The following is a 27214-nucleotide window of genomic DNA, read 5'->3' as shown; positions in this document are numbered from 1 at the left end:
GGGGGCGGGGCCGGGAGGCGGGGCCCGGACGCCGCCGCGCACAATGGGGCCGCGCGCTCATCAGTATGCAGGCCCCGCCCCCGCCCGGCCAGGCGCGGGTAGCCGAGCGCCGAAGGGTCCGGGCCGCGGCGGGGAGCGGGGCGAGGGCACTGGGGGAGCGCGCGGCCCCGTGTGCGCGAGGAGCGCGACCGCAGCGGCGGCACCGCCAGACGCGCGCGCATGTGGCACCTGGCACCGGTGTGCGCGCGGGGACACCGTGTGCGACCCGGTGTGTGACTGCGCAGCCAGGGGGATGCGGCGGGGCGTGGCACGCGTACACCCCGACCTCACCCCTGCACTGAAAGACCTACCGACCCGAAAAGCGGCGGTGGGTTCTGGGGACACCGACAGCGAGTCCCAGCTGGGGCTGCCCTATCGCCCCCATCCCCCAAGGGCTCCTGCGGGAGGACGCGGTGGGCTCGGGAGGTGCCAACAATGAGCCCCGTTACGGAGATCACCTCCCTCGACTCCACTCAGGATCTCCAATGAGAGGACACGGCACCCAGCACCAGCCCTGTCTGTCCCTGTGGGGGCTCAGAGCTGGGGGATGAGAGGGGAAGAACATGCTCCCCGAGGACAGGCAAAGCTGAGACATGGGCACAGCACACTCACACCTGCCTGGGCCCTCAGGACATGCCCCATGTCCTGCCTTCAAGAGGCAGTGGCTGCACACGGGCAAGTCGAAGACTGAGAGGAACTGGGAAGAACCTGACTCACTGCACTGGACAGTAGAAGAGCTGTGGGGACCAGCCCCTCTTGTGGGGTACAGGACACCCCCAGAGAAGAGCCCCAGGGAGCAGACATTCTGGGGGGCCATGGGTCTTACCCACCATGGCAGCAGGCAGCCCCCAGACCCTCATGCTCCCCAGGGTGGCTGCACCAGAGCCACCCTGGCATGAGGCAGACAAGGACTCGAGGCACCAGTATGGGGTTGACAAGATCTGTAGTTGAGGGGGGGAGGCGAGCGAAGGACAGAGAGACGGACAGACAGACAGAGGAGCATGCTATGCCGCGCCGGCGCTCAGGCCAGGTCCTTGAAGGCATCGAGGTTGAAGGCCGTGTCGAGGAGCCGCTGCAGCTCTGTCAGGTGGGTTTTCTTATTGCCAGTGGCAGGGGCAGCTGCTGGCTCCCGCCCTGCATACCTGCCAGGGAGAAGGTGAGCCGTGAGAAGGGTTTGTACCGACCAGCTCCCTCCCAGCCTCTGAGCCAGCCCCTGCATCCTTACCAGACAGGCTTTGCACGGTTGATGGTGGTGCGAAGGCGGGGTTTGACATAGTCATAGTAACCCTGGTTCTTGTGCTCCTCCTGGCACCACACCAGCTCGGCAGCTGGGTATTTCTGGGCTTCCCGCTGGAGGAGGTCAAAGGGGAACGGGGAGAGCTGCGGGGGGCAGAGAGTGGTGTCACAGGAGATGTGGGGCAGTGTCTCAGGGGCTGCAGAACCCCCAGCCCGCAGGCACGGTGCTGGCAGGACGCTGCTCACCTGCTCCACCCTGGTGATGGCCACATCGGCCTCCATCTGCCGGGCCTTGCGCTCGCGGGTCAGGTCATAGTACACCTTGCCGGTGCAGAACAGCACCCGCTTCACCTGCTCGGGGTTCTGGGCTGCAGGGCCACTGTCGGGGATGACACGGAGGAAGTGGGTGCCTGCCAAGAAAGAGAACAGCACCCTGAGCCACAGCACTGTGCCAGCAGCCACTGCACCCAAATCCCATGCCAGCCCCTGCCAGGACCCTGAGAGGCAGAGTCAGTTCACCCAGGAACAACTCCCACCACAAACCATCGCGTGCCACTTGGGGCTGTCAAATCCCTTCCCATGGAGGAAGCCCCACGGAGCCAAGTCTCCCAAGGGTGGCAGGCTCAGTCCTAATGAGGCTCTGATGTGCCAAGGAGAAGGCCATGGCCTCACTCAGCCAGCCTCCAGCATGGGGCGGCTGCAGTCAGGCAGGCTTTACCCAAGGCCACAGACTCCTGCCCTTCACTCTGCGGAGCAGCATGGGGGGCACACAGGCAGCTCTGTACTTCTTGTACCTGGCAGCATGTCATCAAAGCTGGAGCGGGCTTCGGGGTGGCGCAGCAGCGACTTTGGAGTGAAGATTATCAGCTGGAGTGGAGAAGAAGAGGCAGAGCAAGGCGGTCAGCCCTGCCAGAAACACCTCCCCTGTCTGCCCTCCCCTGGCCATCCTGAGCAAGGGAGCAGCTGCCAGAGGTTTGCTTCTCACTCAGCTGCAGTGCTCTGCCAGATTGGGCATCCATTCCCGACAGCACCAACCATCCCAGTCGGGATGTCCCATGGGGAAGAGGCAGAGGGGCTACCAGGGACCTGCCTGTCCCATGGCTGGAGCTGACTGGAACTGGCTGAGGTAGGTATGTAGCAGTGTCTGTTGGCTCCAACAGCCTTGACCTCCCCGTGGAGTTTGGGAAGGGGACACAGCCCTTGCAGCCCACACGAGACAGCAGCTGCACATCAAGTGCCAAGCCAGTCCTGAGCACCATGAGGTCCTTGGCCAGGCAGCAGCCAGCTGCCCAAGGTGCAGGAAGAAGCTGCCCCCAGCCCAGTCCCAGTCCAGGGAAACACCCGGCAGGAGCACAGTGCCCTGCCTGGGCACCAAGCTGGGCACGGAGCTGCTGGCACTGACCGGTTTGCGGAAGGGCAGGAGGATCTGGCGCCGCAGGACGTGGAAGAAGTTGGCTGGAGTGGAGCAGTTCACGACAATCCAATTGCACTCATAGAGCTGACGCACATCAAAGTCATCCAGCTTCTGCCTTGGCCAGCACGGGTGAGGGGATTTCAGGAAACACAAGTACCTCTTGGCCTTGTGGCTCCAGCAGCAGGCAGAAGAGTAGGCCCCAGCCCTCCCTCCCTCCCTCCCTCCCTATCTCCCTCCCTCCCTCCCTCCCTCCCTCCCTTCCCTCACTCTCCCGAGCACAGAGACCCACAGAGATCTGGGAGAGGCTCCAGGGCTGTGCCTTCCACCTTAGTCTGGCCATGGGGGTGGCCAGCAACCCCCTCTCATTCCACTTTCAGAGCCACCTCTCCCCTGGACTATGCCATGGCCCCAGGTTCCGTGGAGGTGCAGCCTGGGCACCAGGTTCAGATCCTTTCCCCAAACCCTCCGGCCAGCACGAGACCAAGGCATCCTAAGCCTCCTGCCATTAGTTCCCACTGTGCTAAGTCCACACGGGTGTTGCTGCCCTCTACCGAGCCCAGTCCGGGGCACAGGAGGGCCAGGCTGAGCACCACACCACCATGGGGGCCACCACTCACAGGGAACACATCGGGATCATCGTTGCACATCTGCAGGAATCGCTCTGGGCGGGCTGAGGAGTGCTCGGGACCCTACGGGGACCAAGAAGGGGGATGGTCATTGCAGGCCAAGGCAAGCATGAGAACTCCAAGTAAGGCACTGCCACATCATGAGCAGCGCCACTGCTGTGCAGGGTTTCACCTCGGGGTGAGCCAGAGGAGTCCTTACCATGCCCTCCATGCCGTGGGGGAGCAGCAGGACAATGCCATTCTGCCTGACCCACTTGGCCTGCCCGGGACAGATGAACTGGTCGATGATGCATTGAGCAGTGTTGTGGAAATCCCCAAACTGGGCTTCCCAAAGCACCAGGGCATTGGGACTGGCCATGGCAAAGCCCAGCTCAAATCCTGAGGAATGGAAGAGCAGTGAGAGGGCTGGGTTACCCTTCCAGAGCGGCCTCACCCTGGGCAATGAGCACAGACCTACTCACTCACCCAAGACACCGTACTCTGACAGGGAGCTGTTGCAGACAGTGTAGGGAGCCTGGTTGGGCCAGAGGTGGTTCATGGGGATACAGGTCCTCTTGTCCACATTCTGATCATGCAGGACATGGTGGCGATGGCTGGAAAAGGGAGAAGAGTAACTTCATCATCAGCCTTTGGATCCCTCCCAGAAGGGGTGGAATTGCCTTTACAGCCTCCAAAGCAGGGCTTTACCTAAATGTCCCCCTCTCAACATCCTGGCCACTCAGGCGGATGTGGATGCCCTCTTTGAGCAGGGAGCCAAATGCCATATACTCTGCCAGGGCCCAGTCCACGGTCCGGTTCTTCACCATCTCCCCACGGGTTTTCAGAATACGGCTCAGACCTGCCAGGACAGAGCTGGTTCACAGCCAGCACAGGACAGAGCTCCAGGGACACCAGCTCTGCTCCACAACCAGCCCACAGACTGACAGAGTGACAGTGCCATGGGCAGAGGAATGGATTCACCTCTTCTGGAGGCATGAATCATGGATGAAGAAAGCAGAGCTGCAGGGAAGGATCAGCTCCAAAGAAGAGCTGTTCCTTGGTTCACTTCCCTTACCCACAGCTCCCTCATGAACAAGTTCTTGTAAGAGTCTGGGTGAGAGGGAACCCTAAAGATCATCCAGCCCAACCCCTGCCATAGGGATTTCTTGCACTACAAGGGACATCTTCCAGTAGACCAAGTTGCTCCAAGCCCTGTCCAGCCAGGCCTTGAACAATTCCAGGGCAGCCACATCTTCCCTGGGAAACTTGTGCCAGGGCCTCACCACACTCACAGGGAAGAATTCCTTCCCAATATCCCATCTAACACTGCCCTCTGGCAGTGGGAAACCATTCCCACTTGTCTTGTCACTCCATACTCCTGGTGCAAAGTGCCTCTCCATCTCTCTGCAAACTCCTTTAGGCACTGGAAGGGTCTCTAAGGTCTCCCTGGAGCCTTCTTTCCTTCAGGCTAGACATATTCAGCTATCTAGGAACTCCTGCACAGGGGCTTCAGCACTGGTATCATTTTCAAGGCCTCCTCTGGACCTGCTCTAACAGGTCCAGGTTTTGTTCTGGGGCCCCCAAAGCTCCAGGCAGTGTCTCAAGAATGCAGCACCCAGGGGGAGGATCCCCACCCTTGACCCGCCGCCCACCCATATTGAAGCAGTCCAGTATGTCCCTACCTTCCAGGCCACATCTCAGCCCTATCTCACAGCTCTCTGGAACAAATGCCCAGGTCTGGCACAGCTTTCACAAGCTCCTACCTCCATGGATAGTGAAATCCTCCACTGGCACCGAGCTGGCCACTTGGCCAATGTGTGTCAGGTCCTCTTCATTGAGGCCAGTGGAAGGGCAGGTCATGCTCCGGGGCTGCCCATCCAAAGTGAAGAAACCTGTCAGAGAAGGAGAAACACCATCAGGTGTGCCAGATCTGTGGGAAGACCCCAGGACACGGACACCCTCAAGCAGAAGTAGGGACACCAGGAACGGGAAGAGCACCTCTAACCTCCCCTGTGGGGTGGCTTACTAGAAAATCTCTGCCATGGATCTAGATAGGCCGGGTGCCTTGCTCTGGCCTCCCAATCACCGCTACTGCCTTACCTGGCCAAGGTGAGTCCAGCCAGTGCTTGATGTGCAAGATCTTCTCATCCTTGGATCTGGCATGGGCCTCTTCACAAATCTTATCGTACTTGGCAATTTCCTCCTGAAAGGCAGAAACAAGAGGCAGAAAAACATTAATGGGGGATCTCCAAATGAGGGTGTTGAGCCTGAGGACCTTGGTAAGCTTGCAAGGGTGCTGGAAGGCAGAGGTGGTCCCCGTCATAGAAGTCCCAAAGCTGTGCAGTCAGCCTCAGAGAGCACAGCCACAGCCCTGTACCCCAAGGCATAGATCTGCTATGCTCAGAGCTGTCCAACCCTACTGATGCTGAAAGGTGGTGCCAGGGCAAGCAGGGCTGGTGGAACCTCTGCGTCATGAGCTGCCCAAGCAGCAGAACCAGGACAGGATCTGCCCCAGATACCCGTGGCCACAGCAATCCTGAGCACTGGGACCTGCCTGCAGTGGCCCAGAGCTGCATCACCTGTTCCACACTGATCACAGGGTGAACCTTGAACTAGATGTTCCTGCACTTTTCAGAGCTGGCACAGTTCAAAGACAAGCCTTGGCTCTGAACTCCATTGCTGCCAGGTCTGCAGCGCACACCCAACCCTGTGGAGAGTCTGGTTCAAGCATGGCTTAAAGAAAAAGGCCATGAAGGCATACAGTTGAGAGAAAAGTAAAAGGTAGTTGTAAAGCAGTTCCCAGGCTTGATTCTATAAACAATTAGGCTCTCTCAAGCATCACTTTATAAACAATAAGGTTCTCAGACAGTCTTCCCATAACAAGCAAAACACTCTGTCCTTGGGCTCTCTGGGAAAAGATAGCTTCCTGGGAACAGATATGGAAGTTTTGGGAACTTTTCATATCACAGTGGGAACACTAGTCCTGTTTTTAATAAACAATCATAGGTATTGTAAAACAAAAGGAGTGGTTAGAGTTTTCTCTGTTAACCTATCGTGAGCTTGCATTTTGCAATATGCATGAAGTTAATTAACACTGTTATATAAAGTGGCTGATTGATCAATAAATCGGAGTTCGATGCTCATCAATCAGATGGTCGTCTCCCTTCACTTCAATATAACTCCAGCACAGCTCTGCCACCTTTAGGTTACAAGCACAAGAACGTGGTTCTCGTAGGCCCACGTGGGCCTTCACAACCAGGTCTGAACCACATAAGTAGTTTTCCCTGGAGATGCCACTAGCAGTTTTCCCCTTTCAGGCCCCGCAGATGGTACCTCATACTCCGGCTGATTTACCACCCCCTGGGAAATCAGCAGCTCTGCATATTTCTGCAACACTGGCTTCTGTTTCCGGATCTGTTTGTACATCAGGGGCTGCGTGAACATAGGTTCATCCATCTCATTGTGCCCGTTGCGCCTGTAACAAACCTGCCAGGAAAGGAAAGATGCCTGCCTGTGATCTCCCGCTCCAAAAGCACTTGGGAGCTACCTAGGCCACGTGAGGGAGGGTCCCAAATAGCCCAGGAGGCACCCAAGCACACCCCTGGCTGAGTCCCAGCTTCAGCACTTGTGCCACATTCCTTACCAAATCCACCACCACGTCCTTGTGGAAGGTGCTTCGCCATTCTGCTGCCACGTTGCACACGTAGACCACGGCCTCGGGGTCGTCGGCGTTTACATGGAAGATGGGCGCGTTGACCACGCGCGCCACGTCCGTGGGGTACGGCGAGGAGCGCGCCATCCGCGGGTCTGTCGTGAAGCCAATCTGTAGCAAGTGAGGGCAGACGGATAACCACAGTGGTAACAACTGCATTTAGGATACAGCTTTCATATGAGCTCCTTCTTTGAACACTGGTATCATAGCTGGCTCAGCATGAGACAGCTGCTTTGGTGTCCCAGGAAACTTGTCACACAGCTCCAAGGGCAGCTCAGCTGCTGCAGCTGGGCTGCAGATGCACAAGCTGCCTGTCTGCTGTGTCTGGACACAGTGGCACATCTGGGTACCTGCTGCAGCTGTGGGGACACGCTGGTCCCAGTGAAACATCTCTGGTTTCTGTCGCAGTAGACAGGATCAGCCCTGTCAGACTCACACACTGAGCATCAGGTTGTATCACCTCTGCACCAGACTGGGCTCAAAAGCTGCTGCTGTTGAGCAGCTGGGTGAGAAGTACCCCCTGCTGACCCCAGGTTAGGGCTCCTACCACAAACACTGGCAGGAAAACAGCTGCTGCTGGTTCTAGCTACTCCCTGCCCCAGAGCCTGCAACAACAGCTCTGCCAGGGACCCACAGGCACAGGGTGTTTGCTCCTCACCTGGTTGTTGACCACAACATGGACAGTGCCGTGGGTGGTGTAGGAGGGAAGGTCGCTCAGGTGAAATGTCTCGTACACAATGCCCTGCCCTGCAAATGCAGCATCTCCATGCAGGAGGATGGACATCACCTGGGAGAGGGGAAGCCGTGGTGGTCATCAGGGACAGAGAGCAGGACACCACCAGGAAAGGGCCCAGCTCTCCTCCCCATGAGTTTTCACCTTTATGTCCCAGAAAGGACATAGAGCTGCTCATTAACACACCCAGTGCTTTCCCAGGGGATGGGAGGGGAGTCAGCCATAGCTGACACACCACTGGGCAGAGACTGTGGCCACCAGCTCCCAGCTCCCCACCCCTCAGCAAGGGCAACACATTTGGGGCACCCTGAGCAGACAGCAAAACAATACCCAGTATGCCCCAGCTGGGCAGCAATCCCATTCCCAAATACATACACCCCAAAGCAAAGCCTTTTTCTCACTGGGGGAAGAAGAAAAGAAGCCCTGCTCTCTCACACTTTCAGCCCAGAAGCCCCAGGGCCACTGATGTTATTTTGTCACCATCCCAGGGGCTGGCTAAGGACACCGCCTGCCAGGCAAGGACAGGATCAGTCTATTTATATCCAGCGCCTGGGGTGTAGGAGGGAGGGAAGCACTTTGGATCTCACTCTTCCACTTCTTAGGATTGGAGACAGGTCTGCAATGAATCACACAGCAAACAGCTCCCCACAGCCCCTTCCCACCGGGGTATGGAGAACTGCCTTCTGTTGCCAGTTCCAACTTTCCCAGTCCCAGGAATGGTTATGTCTAGTCACACTGAGATCCTGCTGCCAAGCCCTCCAAGGTGTGGTGCCTGCATTGCCTTGGGGTTCCCCTCATGTCCCTGTCTCCCAGTCAGGGGTTGTGCATTTGCTGTGCCCATAGCCCGGCTCAGTTCAGAGATGAAGAAAGCAGCAATGGGAACCTAGGGTGGGCAAGCCCCTCCCAAAGTTATCTCCAAAAACAGAAGGGAAGGATGAGGAGCAAAGTCAGAGTGACAGCAGGGGAAGTGGCACATCAAACACAAAGCAGACAAGTTACTTCACTTTCCCACCAGCCTGTCTCCACCAAAATCCATCCAGCCTCGGCCACGTCATTACACACATCTGAGCAGCACTCACCTTCTTCCCCTCCGTGTCCCCACAGTAAAACTGCTCTGCCTTAGTCTTGCCTTGAACAACAGGATCAGCTGCTTCCAAATGAGAAGGATTTGCCACCAAGGAAAGGGTGATGTTCCTGTCAGTGACGCGGTTAATCCGCCGGTGGTACATTCCCAGGTGGTACTTCACATCACCAGAGCCCTGGTGGAGGGGACAAGAGAGTCACCCCAGGGCATGAGTGGTTTTTGGGGCATGGAAGGAGACAGAGGAGTGCTGACCTCAAGGCTGGAAGAGGGAGGCATTTTTTGCAGGTACTGCCACAGTGCAGCAGGCACTCACTGCAGGAGCTGAACTGGCACCGAGGAAAGCCTGTGCCAGGTGCCAAACCACTGCCAACTTCAGACATGCACCCAGCCCATCGAAACACAGCTGAAGGTGTGGGGGATGAAGCAAGTGTGGTAGGTTGGGCAAAGACCCTGAATAACAGGTAACGCCTGCCTGAGCTCTACCCACACTGCAGCAGCATGGCCATGCACCATTCCCAATATGCAGCCAGGCAGCCCATCAGGGCACCTCGAGGCCCCAAGCTGCTGCTTTCTCACCTTGAAATCCCACTGAAGGTCATGGCAGGATCCATCCAGCCCAGCTTCCCAAAAACCAAATCATCCCAGCTTATGATGCAGAAGCTTTGGAGCATGAGTTTATTGCAGTGACAGAGCTGCTTTTGGAGCTGCTTTAGAACCCCAGATGGGGACCAGGGGCACAAATAAACTTCTGCTCCTGGCCACCCCAAGCAAACACCCCAAGGCTGCTTCATGCCCTGGAGAGCTGCCAAGAGCCAAGTTTGTGCTGGAGACAATGGCACATGTCACCCCGAGGACAGGCAAGGACAGACCAGCACTGGCAGCTCTACAAAGGCTCCCATGACCCAGGTGTGCTCGCAACGTGGAAATCCATGCAACACCGGTGCCACTGAGTGACACCAGAAGCAATGGCACAATCCAGCCACAGCCCCTGGGGAGTGCTCAGGGGCAGGCAGCAGCAGCCTGCTGCAGGCAGGAGAGAAGCTCACCTCATCAGCAGCCTCCAGCTTGGAGTCGAACTGGCAGAAGATCTGCTCCAGCTCTTTCCTGATCACGTTGGCAAGAACATTCAGGCGTCCCCTGCAAAAGCAAGGCCACAGCTTACAGCCATTAAGTGCTGATGGTGATCTACAACCCCCACTGCCACAAGCCACACCTCCTGTGATGGCTGTGGGGTCACCCAGATACAGGGACAAACCAGGAGGAGTCTGAAGATCCCTCAGCACAGGGATGGTTTGGCCAACACCACATCCTACATACTTGCTGAGATGCCCCAGAGTGGGTAGGTGCTGGAATTCCAGCATGATTCCAGGTCTGACCTCAAGCCACCACCACTCTCCAAATGAATTTACTAAGCCGGAAAGATCCTGATGAGCAGAGAGCAGCCAAGGCCTGACCTCTCCAGCTGAGGTTCATCACTAACCAAGATCAATTTGGTGATGGTAGAAACCAGTGTGCCCTCCAGTAGCAAACCCCAGCAGCATCCCCCCACCTTCTACCCGCACCAGGCAGCACCATGGCTAGAGGCAAGGTTACCTGTGGGGCATTCCCATGATCACATAATCCACTCCCTTCTCACTTGACTTATCAATAATGGTCTTTAAGGCTGGGATCAGCACTTCGCATCCCTCCAGACCAAAACGCTTCTCTGAAGACCATTTCCGATGGAGGAACTCCTCAAACCTAAGAGGCAAAGGGAGGGAGGGATCACTGAGGGCAGAAACCAGGGAACGGACAGGGACTGCACCAAGGGAGCCACAGCACCGGCTGATGCTCAAGCTGGTACCATGCAGCACACAACAGTCACTTCAGTGTCTTCCCACAGAGTTCAGCTGGCCATTTCCCCCCACTCCAACACCATGCTGCACTTAATCCTTATTTTTAGACCTTTTCTTTCAGGATCATCCACATTTTCAGGCTGTTTGCCAGCACCTGAGCCTGCCAGACTGGCAGCTCAGTGGCGTCAACCTGCTCACAAAGGCGACAGATGATGTCAAGATGTGACTCAGCTGGTGACTGCATCACTCTGGCTGGGAGCAAACCTCCTGGGGAAGACATGGAGAAGGTGAAGCCCTCCCAGGGTACCTGGTGGAGCGGACCAGCCTGGCCAGCAGCGTGCGCTTCTCTTCATTGGTGAACTGCATGATGCCTGGGGTCTCAAACTTCTGCCGGATCCACTGGCACTGCTCCAGGTCATTGATGAACATGAACTCCACGCCAATGTGCTGGCAGTATGCCATCTGCTCCAACAGGGAGGGAAAGGAGGGGCCATCAAGCAACAGCCAGGGCTTCAGCACCTCAAACCCCCAAAGGACTGGCACTTGTAGCCCCACTGGATCACAGGGCCAAGGGCTCTTCATTTCCCCCTTCACCCTTTCAGCCAAAGAGCCTTTCTGTGCCAGCAGAGACATCGACCCTCACGCCTGGCAGCTGGAGGGGGTCCTGGGGGAACCCAGCTGCCAGCCCTGCAACAGCCCCACTTTAGGAGCCTTGTTTGAGTTGTATTCCCAGGAAAAGGGATGTAGCAGGACATGTTCCAGGATGCTGCAGGCCAGCACATGACCCAGCATCAAGCTGTTTAATTCCCCTTCCTGGAGGGGCCCACAATCAGTCCCTCAAATCCTTTACAGCCACCTCAGAGGAGAGATTTTCCCTCTCCATGGCACCACCATGTGAGCAGTCCAAAATCCCATATCACAGGGCAGGGGAGAATCAGAAGGTCCTCCCACAATGAGGAGCCCATTCCTGCAGATGGCCTAAGATGTTGGCAAAGTTTTGCTTCTCCTAAGATCAACTAGTCTCAGCAGAGACCATCTGAGCAGTGTGCCTGAGAGCTGCTTGAGATCAGTCCAAGCACAGGAGGGGATGAAATTTGGCAGAAAAGGGGAACTGGCTGTATGAGCTGGAAGTCCCAGCCCCAGGGGTCTCAAACCTGCACCAAGACCCTCTGAAGGACACCCATGCAGGACAGCAACACTGCTGCAGTGCCTGAAGAGGGGATCACTGGCCTCCAGCCCACTCCTGTGCTCTGCAAGCACCAGCTGCTGCTTCAAACTGGAAAGCATAGCTGGAGAGGTTTCAAAAAAGGCAGTATCCAGTTGCCTGGGGCTTGCTCCACCTTAGGCAAACCAAGTGCGTTGCTGCAATGCAGCAGAAAGCTGGAGACAATCACAGCTAAGCAGGTTACTCGAGGAGACTCTTGTGAGTGGGGCGAGTGCTGAGAAGCAGTTCCCAAACTGAAAATCTTGAAATGTGCAGGCTGACCCAGGACTTTCCAAAGACAACTGCTCTGCCCCAGCCCCTGGCTGCACACAGACCTGGTGAGACCCCTGCCCTTCTCACCTCCAGCCGACGGATGATTTCCCGGAGTGGAAGAGCCGATTCATTTCCCCCGATGAAAGTGGTTGTGGGCAAGTGGAAAACTTTGTCGAGGTCAGATTCATCCAGACCATAAAAGCCTGCAGGATTTGTCACGGGTGGGAGAAGCAAGAGAAAGAAGGAAGGAAGAGGGACGTGGATACCGTCACACAGGGACCAGGTACATTTGGGAGAAGTGGGGAAGGGACAAAAAAAAGCAGCATAAAAAAATAATAAACATGAAGGAGGTTTATATGGATAAAAACCAAGCCATAATTAAACAAAAAGACATTGAACACCAAACAATGAATTATTACAGAAGGCACCGCAGGAAATGAACCACAAAGCAATGTATACGCATGGAAATGGGCAATTAAAATCCACGGTGAGTCAGGGAGCTTGGAGCCCCAAGAACACAAAAAACACGCAACAAATTATAACAAAGGTGAGAGAAAAGAAACAGGAATTGAGGAGTCACTGAGCACACCAGAGGTGTCGGCATGTGACAGGAATTAAAAAGGGAGAGTCAACGCAGAGAAGGAAACAGTTAAAACAGACACAACCAAACAGACAAAACCCCAAGGAGGGAGAGACAGAGAAGCAAGAAAGAGAACAGGCAACAGAGCTCTGATGGACTCTCCTGAATAGCTCAACCCAGGAGCAGGGTGGCCAGCAGCCACTCAGGGGTTCGGCTGCGCAGGTACCCTTTCACCCCAACCAACAGCTTTTTAATTAGAGCTTTTGCCCAGCTCTGCCCAGCAAACCTCCACCCTCTGGTGCTGGCAAATGATGATTTGGAGGCAGCTCCTACTCATGGTATGGGGCTGTGGGGAGATGAGCTGGGCCTGGAGAGGAGCCAAGCAGGCCTCAAGAACTGGAGGTTGGGATTTAGGGCTGCAGGTGAGTCCCGCTGTACCCCAAAGCCATCAGAGGTGCCTCTCTACCCACTGAAGCTCATGGTTGTCTCTGGGGAAACTGAGGCACAGAAGAGGAGGGACAGTGCTGACCTTGCTAAACCAATGCAGAAAGGCAGAAGCAGGTCCAGGAACTGGAGAGTCCCGTGACCCTTCTGAAGCAGGAACGTGGATGAAGGAGTCGGTCTACAGCCCTTTTTCAGGCTCCTGCTCATCCCTCCTGCACTCCCAACCGGGCCTGGTCCCAAGGTGTTTCCTAACCCCAGGGCAGGAGCTGCAGTAGACACACATACCACTCCTCCCAGCTTCCTCCAAACCAGCCCAGGACCCCAGATTTTAGAGAGGGAGCTTTTAGAGGACCTGTTCCTTTAAAGTGGGGATGGAGAACACCATCCAAGCATGGCAGAGCAGTGTAACCCACCTTCCTCGGGGGAATGGGAGGCAAAAACTGGCCCCTCCTGAGCTGGCCCCTTCCTTGAACTTCATGTTAAAAGTCTATCCCTTGCTGTCTGGTCAGGAATGGACAGTGAGCTGCAGACAGCCAATCCCTGTAAGTGTTCAATGCCAGGCTTGGAGAGCAACCTGGTCTAGGGGACTGGGCAGTATGAAAGGCCCTTTCCAGCCTAAGCCAGTTTGTGATTCCATGATGACAGAGCTGGTCATGGCTCATTCCTGTGAAGCCTTGAGGGGCAAGTCCAGAAACGTGAAACACATTCCTGGCTGCCACTGCTGTTCATCCCCTCTGCTCCTGGGACACTGGAGTCCCAGGAGAGGGAATGAAGCCAGGCCCCAGCAGCTCTGCTCCGGAGATATGCCTAGGAGCACTGAACGAGACAGGAGTCGAGACTTTGGCCCCATGTCTCTGAGGTTTCTCTTTGGTTCCCATTCAAACAGAAATCCCAGAGAGAGGCAGCAAGGAGCATCCCACACAAACTGCCTGTTGAAGGGTTCCAGGGAATCCTCAGTAATTTGCTGAAGCTTGCAGACATGCACCACAGGGCTTTGGCTTGTTCTGCTGTGATGCTTTGAAGACACTCTGGCACACTTTGGGGAGTATCAGATTTTACAAGGAGTTTTAGGACATCTAAGCATCTTTGCTTCTTCTTTGCTGCAGCCTGACAGCTCTGACAACACTTGGTATTTATAGGCAGCAACACCATCAGATGGAGGAAGACAAGAGATGAGCTGCCAAATTTTCCCTGCGACAAAACCAGCAGAAGACAGCTTGGATTTTTAGGAGTCTTGAACCAATGAGGGAGATTGAGGCCTTGTAAAATTATTATTCATAACAAAACATACTCTAGCAAGCCAGGCATGCAAACACAGTATAGAAAAGGCCAGAAAGGCTCAAACTGAGGATTTATACTAGACAAAGTGTCACTAACCACACACCTACATCAAGACTTTGAGTAGAAATTAAAAATTAAACATGCCACAAAATTCAGGAGTGGTGGGAGACGGGAGGGGTCCACTTTACCAGCTCAGTTCAAGCCCAGAATAACCTATTCAAAGAAAGTCCTGCACTCCAGAGGGTTAAGGGCTCATTAATTGCATACCTCCTACTGTTAACACTCTCAGCCGCTCCTTGAACACTGCGAGGTCTGGGGAGGGCAGGGAGGGGGAATGCAGAAAGGGAGAAGACAGAGAGATGCAGTCAAAGTTAGTAAAAAATCTGGAACTGTGAAAACTAGTCATGGAAAGCACAAGTCAAAAAAATACAGTATTTAAAATACAGGCAAAATCCGTCAGAGGCAAAAGGGCAGGGATGGAGGATGACTATACACTAGGCAGAAAAGGAATCTTGGTGGGAAGTCTGATGAGAGGAGAGAGGAGCAGGAGGGGAAGGGGGTATCAGACACTGGGGAGTAGTTGAGCTGCATGGTTTGAGATCTCTCCTCTTGCACCTTGATGGAAGAGAGGGTGGCCTGGCATCTTCATTTGCCACGACCGAAAGCATCCTGCCAAGCTGCATCACAGGGAGTGGGACCCTCTGCAGAAGCTGGGAGCTGCCTCCCACCAACACCTGCTCCAGAGGGTTTGCTCTGCTCATGCTACTGGGAGGATTTCAAGGTCAACCCACGGAGTTAAGGATGCTGCCTTTGCACAGAGGAGGAGACTGGGGTGTTGACAAGCAGGCAGTTCTTAAGGAAGACAGCGACAGAGCAGGCATGCACATCCGCCTCTCTGGAGCATGCTTGGTGCAGGCAGGAGTGCCAGCACGCTGCAACAGTGGGCAAACATGCAGCACCAGAGCTGCCTGCCCAGCTAGGTTAGGTGATCCAAGGGCCTCAATCTCACCTAGGTTACAAAAAGGCCTTGGAAACACTTGTCATTTGGGTCAGCAGGGAAAATCAGACACTTTCCCAAAATGGGGAAAAGGAAGGTGGGAGGACCTCAAGCCCAGGTCCGTGCAGGGGCTCGCCTATCTCTTCCTGAGCTGGAGGAAGATTTCCATCAATTCCCCTTGGCATGAGGCAGAGGCAGCTGTCTTCCATGGGGAGAAGACAGACAGACAGACACTTAGACACACACAGCCTTCCATACACCATCCAGATTTCAGTGTGCTTCTTTCTTTCCATTTTCAGGGTCATACTGAGTTCCTGTAGTCATCCTGTCCTTGTTTTACACACTTACCATGCCAGACCAGCTGCAGTGAAAGACCAGGATGAGATTACTTGGTTTTTTTTAAATAGAAAAGACAAGAGAAAGGGGAATTGGGTGGCTCCAATTCCACTCCAAGGAGTGGCCCCACCACTGCTCAGACTGAGTAGCCCTGGGCAGGTTTTCTCCCTCTGACATTTTCCCCAGATATCACACTGCTTAATCCAAAGAGAGCTTCCAAACCAGAGCCAAACCAGTTGCTAAACAAAAGGCAGTTGAGAAGAAGGATCAATTTCTGAGATTAACCATCCAACTCATTTGAATCACAGCACTGCCACTTAAACTGTTGGCAACTGTGATCACACCACAAAAGCTGACCTTTAAAGGACTTTGCTGTTCTGAAAGAAGAAACAAGATTGTTTCCAAGTTTCAAAACCAAACCAGTCCTGTTATTAACCACCCTGTCAAGTGCTACCCATTCCTTCAAAGCAAAAAGACAGCAGGATCTGCTTAGATATTGGCTTTTTCTGCCACAAGCAGGCAACACCCAACCTTAGGCCCAGCTAGAGTTCTGTCTTCTGCATCACCACAGCTCCTTCCCCACTTCCTGAACACTATTTGCAAGCTAAGTTCACTCAGTTACAGCTAGGATTGACTAGATGAGGTTTTCCAAGAATATCAAGGGAAAATCTACTCAGCATAAATAATACTTATAGCAAGTTAAACAAAGTCTTTTGCCGAGATCTAGCCACATGAGTATGGGGTTCTACCATGAGACACAACCCCAGCATGAGCTGGCAGCTGCCACCATTATATCTTGTTCCCAGGACTCATTATTTCTATGAATTCATGGATTCCTGGGAAGCAAATCAACACCGCTACCCACTGTTCCTTTGTGGCTTTCATTTTAATATGAAAGCTACAAAGGAACAGAGATTAAGCTTAAGGGCTTGCTCTTACACAAGAGATCCCATGCTGAGGTTCCTTCCAGCAAATGCCTATGGACTATCTACACCTGAATGCTTGACTGTGAGCCACACTGGGACATACTGCTTGGCTTGTGGCAACTCACCCTGGAGAAGCAGGAAAAATGGAGCCTGGACTGCTTCCCTCAGATGTTGTTACAGCTGTACACCGTAACAACTGAGTTACACAGCCATGGTGAGTGGCTTTAAGTTCACCTAAAAAGTCTTCCTGCTTTCCTCACAATGCTAACTATGAGCACGTGTCTTCTCCCACAGCTGGGTTCACAGCAATCATCTCCCCACCTCTTGCCATCAAAATGGCAAGAGGCACAGGACACACTCCCAGCTGGAGCTGGATGGCTCCTGAGGTTCATCCAAGGGTTGGTCTTCCAGAGAAGCATGTCAGAGTCCAAACTATGGGATGAAGCAGCTTCCTCATCATCCAGGGAACTGGTCCAACCAAAACCTAATCCCTTCCCTACCGCTCCTGGTACATGTAATCCTGTCCGAAGGTCCAGCAGATCCAGGGCTGGTGTCCCTGTGCTGGCAGATGAATAAGGAATCAAGAAGGTTTACATGCACCGTGCATTCTGATTGGCTGTGTCCATTGGCAAGGTTAGTAATCATCACTGCTGCTCTACTCTACGTTAGGAGCATGAGCATGCCTCTGGAGCACTTGGAGTGCCAGGGAACCACCCTGGGAAGCACCAGCGAGGTGACAGAGTTCAGCAACCTCATCCTGGCTAGGAGAATGGTAGCAAACTACAGAAATCGGCTCTAAAGCACATGGAGAGGTGCTGGGTTTAAGCACTTTCAGATCAGGATTTCAAGTCCTGGGAACCACACACACTTATGTACAACACTCATGCAGCTCTCACTCAAACACATTGGAATTTTCACCTCTCTACTTGGACAGGAATGCATCCCAAAGCTTCCTTGTTATGATCACCAGTAGGGACTCATAGCTCCATCTTGGATGAAAGGCAATTAAAGGATTTACAGATGCTGGGGCAAGCTAGAAGTTCAGGAGGGCAGCCTCAGCCCTGCAGAGATGAACCCAGAATATTCACCCCCAGCTCTGAGGGTCCCCAAGGGCAGCAAGAGGAGCTGAGAGAACAGACCTCTAGCTCTCACCAACAAAAAACCTCTCTGCTTTGCATTTCTAGAAGATGCAATTGCTTCCAGCCCTTCTGGGTTTTTGCTTCTGGGTGAGCAAGATCAGTGATAACACTGATTGGTGGTACTGGTTGAAGAAACATGAGCTGAGTGCTGGAGTGACAGCCGGAGGGTGGCAAGACTGCACTGCTGCTGCTACCAGCAACCACAATTTTAGAGTGATCATTACTAAGGAAACTTCAGACCCCTGGCCTGTGAAGCAATCTACCTACGAAGCTGTGAAAGAGAGGGGAGCTCAAGCAATGCAGCACCAACTGCTCTCAAAGCCCTCACCCAGTTTGTCTGTGGATGTGATAATATCGGCTGGAAGGGAGGAGTCCAGATCTGCATCCAAGATGCCCAGTGGATCGAGTTGTGCTACATGATGCCCTCGAATCTATGAAATGCATCAGGAATGGAAAGGAGAACAGGAACCAAGAAGGAGAGAAAAACAAAAGAAGGGAGGGGTAAAAAAGTTAAATTACATTAGAATTAATTTGCAGAGTAATTCTCACCGACGTTTGGAGAAACAGTTACTGGCGCATCATCAAAATTTACACAACTAATGCCGAGAGGATCAAGCTTTGCAATGTGGTGACCCCTGACCTGGAAGCAACAACACAGATTAATCAATAAAACAAGTTAACTGAAGAGACATTCCTTTCCTTGGAAGTTCTGTCAGCAACAGAGGGAAGCAGGGTGGGTGCTCCACGCCACTGCTAAGCATGGCAGGAGCCCATGGCACTGGGGCAGCATTCCAGACAGCAGCAAACCACCCAGTGTGGAGACGAGCTCCCCCTCCCTGCCACCCTGTTTGGATGACAATAGCTTTAATCTTCCTATTGGCCAATAAAGCATCAGCTGAGCTTCTGCCCCAACAGATCAGCTGCTCCTATGAGGCAGCCCAGCTCCTATCCTGCGTGCTCTCCATGCAAACATGTGCATCATTCGCACTAACTCCCACCCACCTCAGCCCCTGCAAGCCCCTCTGCAAAGTACGTGACCCTCCTCGGCACAAAGTCCCCTTACCTGATATGCCCTGATGAGAGATTGCACTGCAAGATGGTCCTCCACCAGTTTATCCACGTTAGGCTGTGCCTGAACCAGGGACTGGGCTTGGGACAGGGTGGAGAGGCTGGTCAGCGGAGGGGGGCTTTGGTAAGCAGTGCCTGGAGCAGCTCCAGCATTGGCGTTGCGAAAAAAGATGTCCCATGACTAGGAAAAAGGAAAGAAGAGAGATGACCAGGGTCTTCACTTGCAGTCCAAACACCTCCTCCAGCCAAGGTTACAGAGGTCTCCACTTCACTGCCAAAGCAGGGGACAGAACTGCCTCTCCTCTGTACCTCATCTCCATGCAGCTGCTGCTGAAAGCACCCACCTGCCTTGAACAAAAGAGCAAGCTCTTCGACTATTCCAGCTGCATCACTATCCCACTTCCCATCTATCTGGATTATTTCTTTAGGCATGAGGCCAACACCAGAGCCACCCCTCCCTTGGCAGTAGCACCAGGACAGGACAGAGTGACACCCCATCCCTTGGCTCTGCTCTTGGAACCACTGCTCTGAGCAGCAAGCCCCATCCCGGACTCCCAGCCCATTTCCATCTCCTCAGAGGAGGCCACTGCTCTCTAAATACCCCAATATTTTCTGAAAAGTATTTCTGCCTTGTAATCAAGTACACCTCTTCCTCTTTTCATGATCTGAATGGCCAGAGACCTAAATCCCAGCATAAGCTGTCTTGTTCAGCCCCCAACCAGCAATGTTTTATTTTTCTATCTCTTCTTCAATTTTCCCCCATCCTTTTGGTGACACCAATGATAGCACTACAGAGGTACTCCCATACCAGCTCTCCCATGCCCAGAACAAGGCAGTTGCCTCCTCTGCTCCTGTTCCCTTTGCAGATGGGCACTTCTAGGTGTTAAGAAAACAAATCAGAACACTGGGAAAAAAGCCCTGGACAGACCTGGTGTACTGCCATACTTTTCCAGCGCTGTCTGAAAAGTCTGGAAGTATCCCAGGCCAAACTCAAGTTAACCAGTCTCCTTGTAGAAGCACCAACAGATCTGGGGAAGGAGAGAGCCTGGCCAAACTAAATCCAACGCACATCCTCCCATCAGGTGTATGCCTCATCTCATGTGCCACTAAATGATGGCAAAGGATGAGGGCACAGCAGAACAGCAGCTGTGTGCCAGCACAGACCCAGGAAGCTACTACAGCAAACAAATACTGTGGGATTTGCATGCTGGCTTCAGCCCAAGGGTCTCTCCACCAACTGGGAGCTTGGCATTCTGCACCTTGGAGGGCACCAAATACAGCCTTGGCAATCAGAGATGCACAAAGCCCAGCCATCCCCAGAGAGTTTAAATCAAGCAGAAAAGTGCCCTCAAATCAGGGGTTGTTTGGGGCAGAAAACAGTTTTAGTCCCCTGGAAGCAGGGTGGAAAGGACTGAAAATCTGCCCTTTGCTGGAGTCACCCCAGCACTGCTGCTCCCCCCGGAGCTCCTCCGGTTGCAGCACCCATCACATGCCCCAGGAAGGTATTTCCAGTCCCAATTTACCCAAACATCCCATTGTCTCATCACATGACTGCACAAGGTGAATAAATTTAGAAACAGGTCATGCTAAAGGAACATAAATAAGATCTGGAACATTTTGACACTGTTACTGATAAACAATCACTCCCCCAAGGGGAAAAAAAAAGGAAGACAGAAAACACCAACCCTGTTCTGACTGCTAAAGGAAATTCCAGTGGGAAAAGAGGAAGACTTGCTTTTTGTTCCTTCCACAGGCTCACAGAGCTCCTGGGTGCCCCCAAAGCCATCAGCTCCTGCAAACGGAGGGACAAGCACCCAGGGATGGGCTCTGTGCCCTTGGGATGGAGAGGAACCTGGCTGGAGACTTTGCTCCACAGTTTAAGGTTGGTTCATGTACTGGCAAATAAAGACAGGCAAGAGAAAAGGAGCACCTGACAACATCAGAGGGGGGTGATGGGAACAGGGACGGAGCCAGGGATGTTGCCTTTATAACCTTCTCCCTTCTGCCACTCATTTCTCTTGGAGTTGCAATTAGCTTCTGTTTTGGAAGGAAAAGTTCACTTTAAACTCTGCAAACAAGGTGTGGCACTTTCTCTGAGTGCTTTATTGCTCCACAGAATGATGTCTGGATGGCACAGGGCAGGCTAGGCTGTGATAAGGGCCATAAAGACATCAGCTTTCAACCTGCTGATGTGGTTGTGAATTCAAGAGAGTCCAAGGGCTATCCCATGGGTTTCTGAGGAGCACAGAGGTGCCTCTGGAGCTCCCACCTCCCATGGGAGAGGCTGCCCCATCAGAGTTATCCTGCTTTATCATGGGAAGGAGAACTTTGAACGTAATCCAGCACTTGCCAAAGGTAACACTAGTAATAAATTCATGGGGTTATTGTCCTTTGACTTTTCTGTGCCCATGGCCCAGAAAAGTGGCAGCTTTTCTGGGCCCAGAGGCGCAGCTCTGTGAGCGCTCCACTCACTTTTATACCCTGTATAGATGCGTACAGGATATAAGATACATAGATACACATTTTGGGTACAAGAGAGCCAGATTCAGGGCATTTTTAGACAGTCCCACAGCTGCAACACAAAGCATTAGCCTGGGCTGGCTTTCCCAGTGCTCCTCCATGCACTGGCAAGGTGGGATTGGTGAACCAGCTGCCTGCCACACACCAGGACAGTTTAGGCTTTAGAGGGATCTTGAGCTCAGTTCTGTGAGTGGAGCTCAGGGCAGGCTCCTCTATTGAGAACAATCCCAAACCAGCTCACCAAGCCAAACCAGCACCTTCCACCAAATGCAGCTTCTGAAGAAGGGTGTGGGCTCATACTGTCATGTCCCAGTCTCTCAGCTTGGAGGTCAGGCATGCAGAACGAGGGAAGAGGGATGACATTTCCCATCCACCGCAGGCACTAAGGGACACTGCTTCCACCTGCAGCTCAGGCTCCAGAAGCCTCAACCCTGCTTGGTATGGTCTGCAGGTCTGGCAGCACCTCCTGCTCCAGCAGGGAGAAGATGATGAACATCAGAACTTAAGGCTGCAGGAGGAGGAGGAGTATCCTGAACCAAATGTAAGGCAAATTTAATCTTTGCTGAGAGCAGGCAGTCAAGTAGCAAGCAATGGGTTCATGCTATGCGCATTGCTTGTCCTTTATCAACCCAGACAAGCACCCTCAGTTTTTTGAGGGTGATGGGGTCATCAAACCTCTTTCTATTTAAAATCTCAAACATTGGCAAGTTAAAGGGTCTGTGTTAAGGGCTGTTTAATGTACAGATCCATAGGGAGAGCTGTGTCCCTGTCACCCAGTTCAACCCAAACTCCAAGGCTGCTGCTTAGGGAGGCTGAACCTACCTGAGATGTATGCAGGTAGCACTCACCTGCAGCCACAGCTGTTTGGCCACCTTCCCTGAAGCACCCATCATGTTGCTTAGGGGATGGGGAGACAGTGTGGGCTGTACCAAGCACCCAAGCTGGTCAAATGGAGGCAGGAGGATGGTGTCCCCACTTTTAAGGGGAAGCAGTCCCAGGAGCAAGCAGCACTGACTGACCCTGTGGCAGCCCACTGGCACCCATCCACCATGCCTTCACCTCCTCTTTCTCCCACTCTTCTCTAATTTTTATTATTTTACCGTTATTACTATCCAACTCTGCTCATCGGGCTTGAAAACCGGAGCTCAGCTAAAGGATTCCATGCAGAAAATGCCCTAAAATAACCTACTTTTTATCTTCCCTATTTTAAGCAAGAACTTGTTCTGCAGTTTAAACCCCTGGTATGTACATGGAGGAAATGAATTCAGTGTGCTCAGCTAGGACCATTGCACCAGCAGGAAGCCTCAGAGGTTTTTGGTGACAACAGCAAAGACACTCCAGCTCTTCCCAGCTGAACATGTCCCTCCTCCCTGGTGGGACACAGCACAGCACAGCACAGCAGCTGGTCTCTGTGCTACACAGGGACAGAAAAACCTCAGCCAGGCCCCGTGACAGCCTGACTCCTTCCAAGAGCTCCAGCCTAGGATCTGACCCTCCACCTGGCAGGACAGAGGCCAATGCTCATCAAGGACAGAAGTAGGACTTTCCTCCCCTGGGCAGGGCACACAGGCTGATGGCCTGCAAGCCAACATGACCAGAAACAGCTGCAAGCCCAGCCTGAGCACAGCAGCTCAGCATCAGGGGTCCCATCAAGAAGTGCAGAGAGGACAGAGTAGTGCAGAGAGGAGCTGGGAAGGAATCTTGGTAAACAGGTCACTGGAACAAGGTGGAGTCCACACAAGAGACAAGGCCAGAATGGGGCCAAGTATATAGATCAGCAATCTGGCTTTACACACACAAGCTCAAAGCCAAGCTTAGCTTTGTCTGCCCCAACACAGAATACCACCCATGCCTGAGACAAAAAGGAAACCAGTCACAATGTGGAGAATACCCTCCATGCCCCTTTTTCCCATCCTCCACTCCAGAATCAATCCTCTTGATGAGCCACCAGAGATGGAAAAAATACAGCAAGTGGATTCCCAGAAGCCATTCCTTGTATCTGCTTGTGATCCAGGATGATGCCCATGTCCCAAGCCCACGGCGTTTCCTCTTGAACAGAAAAAGCTCCTCTTGCTTCTTGCTCCAGGAATCACTGCTGTTTCTTTTGGGCAAAGTGAGGCAGAAGGACCATCCACAAACATCCAGCCCCTACTGACGAATTCACTACTCCTCAAGAGGTGGCACTTACCTGCACCCACTGTTCAGACACACAGAGAAGTGAAGGTGACGTCCTGGCAAGGTTGATCCTTACCTTATGTACACTTTTGGGATTTTCCAGCCAAGCATAATACATTTCCTCCACATAGTTTGAACTAGTCCCACTCAGAAATGGCTCGGCAGCCACGGGTGCACTGTAGCACCTGAGCTGTTGGAACGTCCTGGGTGCTGCCGGTCTGTGTTGGGAAATTGTCTTTACAGTCTGTGAGGCCGTCAACGGCCTCAGTTTTGCTGCACAAGTCCTTAAGTTAAGCATTTTTGTATTGTTGCCTCACGCAAACTCCTGTCGAGGGAGAACAGAAAAGTGGGTTATTAATTACTGCAGGAGAGCACTGAACAGAGACCACCCCCGACCCGAGCACAGAGAATCAAGCTTAGAATCAGTTTTTAATTTGCATTAATCCATCCACCCTGTCCCACAGCGAGGTCTCTGATGGCTTGGAAATGCAGTTTTTGCTCAGTACACTCAGCACGGCCAGGTCTGCCTCTCCTATCCCTGGCAGCATGGTACCATCACCTCCCCTGTCACAACAGTGCAATGCAAATCTGCTTGGTGGGTACCCAACACCAGCCTCGAATGAGCCACTGCACACCAAAGCCACCCACATCTCTTGATTTCAGTTTCTTCCATCACTCTCCTTCCCAGGTTGGTCTAGGCTTCCTTTCTATGACCACTCTGCTTGGCTGAGGTTTTCTTCCTAATTTGCTGTGATGCGCACCAGGGTAAAGCTAGTAAGAAACTGTGTACAGGGAAAATTGCTTGCAATGAAGGGGTAGAGTAGTGCAAAGCACTTGAGAACTGGGCTCCAAGAAGGACTGCTGCTCCTCAAAAGCCCAGACCCAAGAACATCAGTGCAGGTGAAAGACCCAGCGAGGGGCTCTCCCCTGCTCAGAGAACTCAGAAAAGTAACCCGGAGCTGGTGTGAGACCTTGGAGAGGTCCCACCTTGCAGCTTTCCACAGGGCATTTACTGGGAGGCCTGGGGTCAGCCAGGGTGTTTTACACACATCCTACCAACCACAGTAGCCCAAGGAAAGCACTGGAAATCACCCTGAAGGAAGTGCAGGCACTTGGAGCAACTCTTCTTGGAGCTGCCCTTTCCACCCAGCTCCTCCTGCAAGAGGCAGGACCCAAGGCTAGAGGTGACCTAGCTGGCTGGTTTCCATAGCACAGACCAGTCCAACGAGCAGCAGCCCAATGGCAAAGCAGTTACCACGGTTCACCAGATTAAAATGAAATTTCACAAGGGACTAGAGAAAACAACACACTGTCACAGCCAGCAGTTTGCTAGCCAGCCTTCCAGCTGAATCTAGTTCAGACACTGATCTCTCCCCTGTAGTGACCAACAACAGGGCCCGAGAGCTGCATCAAGGGAGGTTTAGGTCAGATATTAGAAAAAGGCTCTTCACTCAGAGGATGTTTGGACACTGGAACAGCCCCCCCAGGGGAGTGGTCAAAGCCTGAGAGTTCAAGAAGCATTTAGGCTGTGCTCTCAGGCACAGGGTGTGACTCTTGGGATGGTCCTGTGCAGGGCCAGGAGTTGGACTTGGTGATCCTTGTGAGTCCCTTCCAACTGAGCATATTCACTGATTCTGTAGCTCTGGCTGCCCAGCATGGCAGGGGCTAGACTCCCCATTGCAAACTATAACACTTTGGTTCAAAGAGCCTGAGGAAGACCCAGAATCATCTGAATTCAGACAAAGTGTTTGACAGATTTACCCATAGGATAAAGGGAACCACTTGTCATTTCCACCTTGCCCACAATAACACCTGGCAAAAAAGGCCAGCAGGTGCAGGACCACAAGTGCCACAGCACTGGGGATTCTCCCAGTTCACCCTCATCAGATCTACACAGCAAAACACACACTGTTATTTTTCTGAAAGGCTAAGAAAGTCAGGGATGTTCAGCCTAGAGAAAAGAAGGCTCCAGGGAGTCCTTAGAGACCCACGCAGTCTCTAAAAGGGCTCCAGGAGAGCTGAGGAGGGACAAGAGCCTGGAATGACAGGACAAGGGGGAATGCCTTCCCACTGCCAGAGAGCAGGGTTAGATGGGATATTGGGAGGAAATTATTCCCTGTGAGGGTGGTGAGACCCTGGTACAGATTGCCCTGGATCCCTGGAAGTGTCCAAGGCCAGAGTGGATGGGGTTTGGAACAACCTGGGGTAGTGTAAGGTGTCTCTGCTAATTGGCGGGGGTGGAACTGGATGATCTTTAAGATCCTTTCCCACTCAAAGCATTCCATGATATTTCAGAGAGCCAACTGAATCCAGTGCCAGAGCACAGGCATGCATATGGCAGGGAAAAAGCTTTAGGACAGAAGTAGCACCATCATCATCTCCAGTTTCATATCCAGTTTTGATGCTGTCACTCAGCAGCATCCCGTGACCTCTCTGGAAAACAGTGAGGTTAATGCCAGAGTTTGACCCAAAGCGAGCAGAACTAGCTGCTCTTTGAAGGTCTCTTGCAGGAAAGGTTAACTAGGAGCCTTTCTACCCTAGGACAGAGACAGGCAAGCTTGGAGCTGGGATGATTGCAAGCTAGATCGAAGTAGAGAACCAGAAGCAAGGACGTAGGAAACCAAGTCTGAGATAAGGGATATCAGGGTCACACAGGAATGCAAAGGTCACACTGGGAGTGACGCCTGAGGAGCATATGGAGAGGCAGCCAGCCACAGCCCAAACCTCACCAAAAGGTCACACCTCAGGAATGCCCACAACAGATGACGGCTGGAGTGCGCCAATAAACAGATTAAAGTACTAAATGTGACCCACCCGCAGCCGGGATGAGGACGGCGGCCCAGATGGCGGGTGCTTGGTAAGGACTGCGACTTAGGAACACTTTCTAGGTTAAAAACAGCACAAGTTCCACCTTCCAGGAAGCGGCGGGGCCAGCGCCACCGGCTGTAGACACAGCTGATCCAGCACCGGGCACCTTCGGGCCCGCGGCAGGCGAGGGCCTCAGAGCGGGCGGGGGCCGGGGCAGACCCTCCGTGTCCGCTGCAAGGCCGGCCCAGCAGAGCCCTCCAGTGATGTCGGGAGGCGCCGCGAGCTCGGGCGGCATTCCCGAGTGCGTGGACGGACCGGAGCGGCCCCGCGGAGGGCCCGTGGCGCCGTGAGGCGCCGTGAGGCGCGCGGGAAGGGGCAGCGGGACCCCCGCCCCCCACAGAGCGCCAGGCCCGCCTGCGCCCGCGCCCCTCAATCAGCGCCCGCCGCCGCCGCTCGGGCTCCGCGTCCCTCGCCGTCTATAGGCCCGAAGAGAACAGCCGAGCCTTCCCATTGGCCGCAGGGCAGCCCGTCTGCCCGCAGTCCCGCCCCCCTCGCTCCCCTCCTCCCAGGCGCTCGGGCGGCGCCAAGGACACCGGGGCGCGACCGCGGGCTACCGGCCCAGCGCGGCCGCCGGCGCGACCGCCGGCCCGCTGCGGCCCCGGCTGCAGCCCCGGCTCCGGCCCTCCCGCCCGGCTAGGTCCGGCCCCACCGTCCGGCCCTGCCGCGGAACTCACCGGCGTGTCCGCACGCCCCGCTCGTGGTCCCGGCTCTGACAGCGGCACCGACCGCCGCTCCCGCCCCGCCT

General features: G+C 53.8%; 1 protein-coding gene across 3 annotated transcripts; it reads right to left on the bottom strand.

The window, feature by feature from the left end:
• Positions 1-965: 965 nt before the first annotated feature.
• OGDH (oxoglutarate dehydrogenase) lies at positions 966-27214 on the bottom strand. Of its 3 annotated transcripts, XM_058042292.1 has the most exons (24): positions 27144-27214; positions 23678-23926; positions 18902-19087; positions 18388-18478; positions 14708-14752; positions 12223-12338; positions 10966-11120; positions 10417-10563; positions 9870-9960; positions 8819-8998; positions 7665-7793; positions 6938-7117; positions 6628-6780; positions 5395-5497; positions 5058-5186; positions 4003-4153; positions 3781-3908; positions 3515-3693; positions 3307-3378; positions 2678-2800; positions 2070-2142; positions 1522-1685; positions 1265-1419; positions 966-1181 (listed from the first exon to the last, which is right to left on the bottom strand). In XM_058042292.1, exons 2-24 carry the CDS (start codon positions 23897-23899, stop codon positions 1061-1063), a joined length of 3093 nt encoding a protein of 1030 aa, XP_057898275.1. In that variant the 5' UTR covers positions 23900-23926; positions 27144-27214; the 3' UTR covers positions 966-1060. The 3 variants fall into 3 exon arrangements, with proteins under 3 accessions (XP_057898275.1, XP_057898277.1, XP_057898276.1); XM_058042294.1 differs by lacking the exon at positions 14708-14752; XM_058042293.1 differs by lacking the exons at positions 14708-14752; positions 18388-18478 and adding an exon at positions 18167-18269.

The sequence above is a fragment of the Melospiza georgiana genome, chromosome 31, assembly GCF_028018845.1.
Source record: "Melospiza georgiana isolate bMelGeo1 chromosome 31, bMelGeo1.pri, whole genome shotgun sequence".
Lineage (NCBI taxonomy): Eukaryota > Metazoa > Chordata > Aves > Passeriformes > Passerellidae > Melospiza > Melospiza georgiana.
This window is presented reverse-complemented; position numbering and strand designations above follow the sequence as displayed.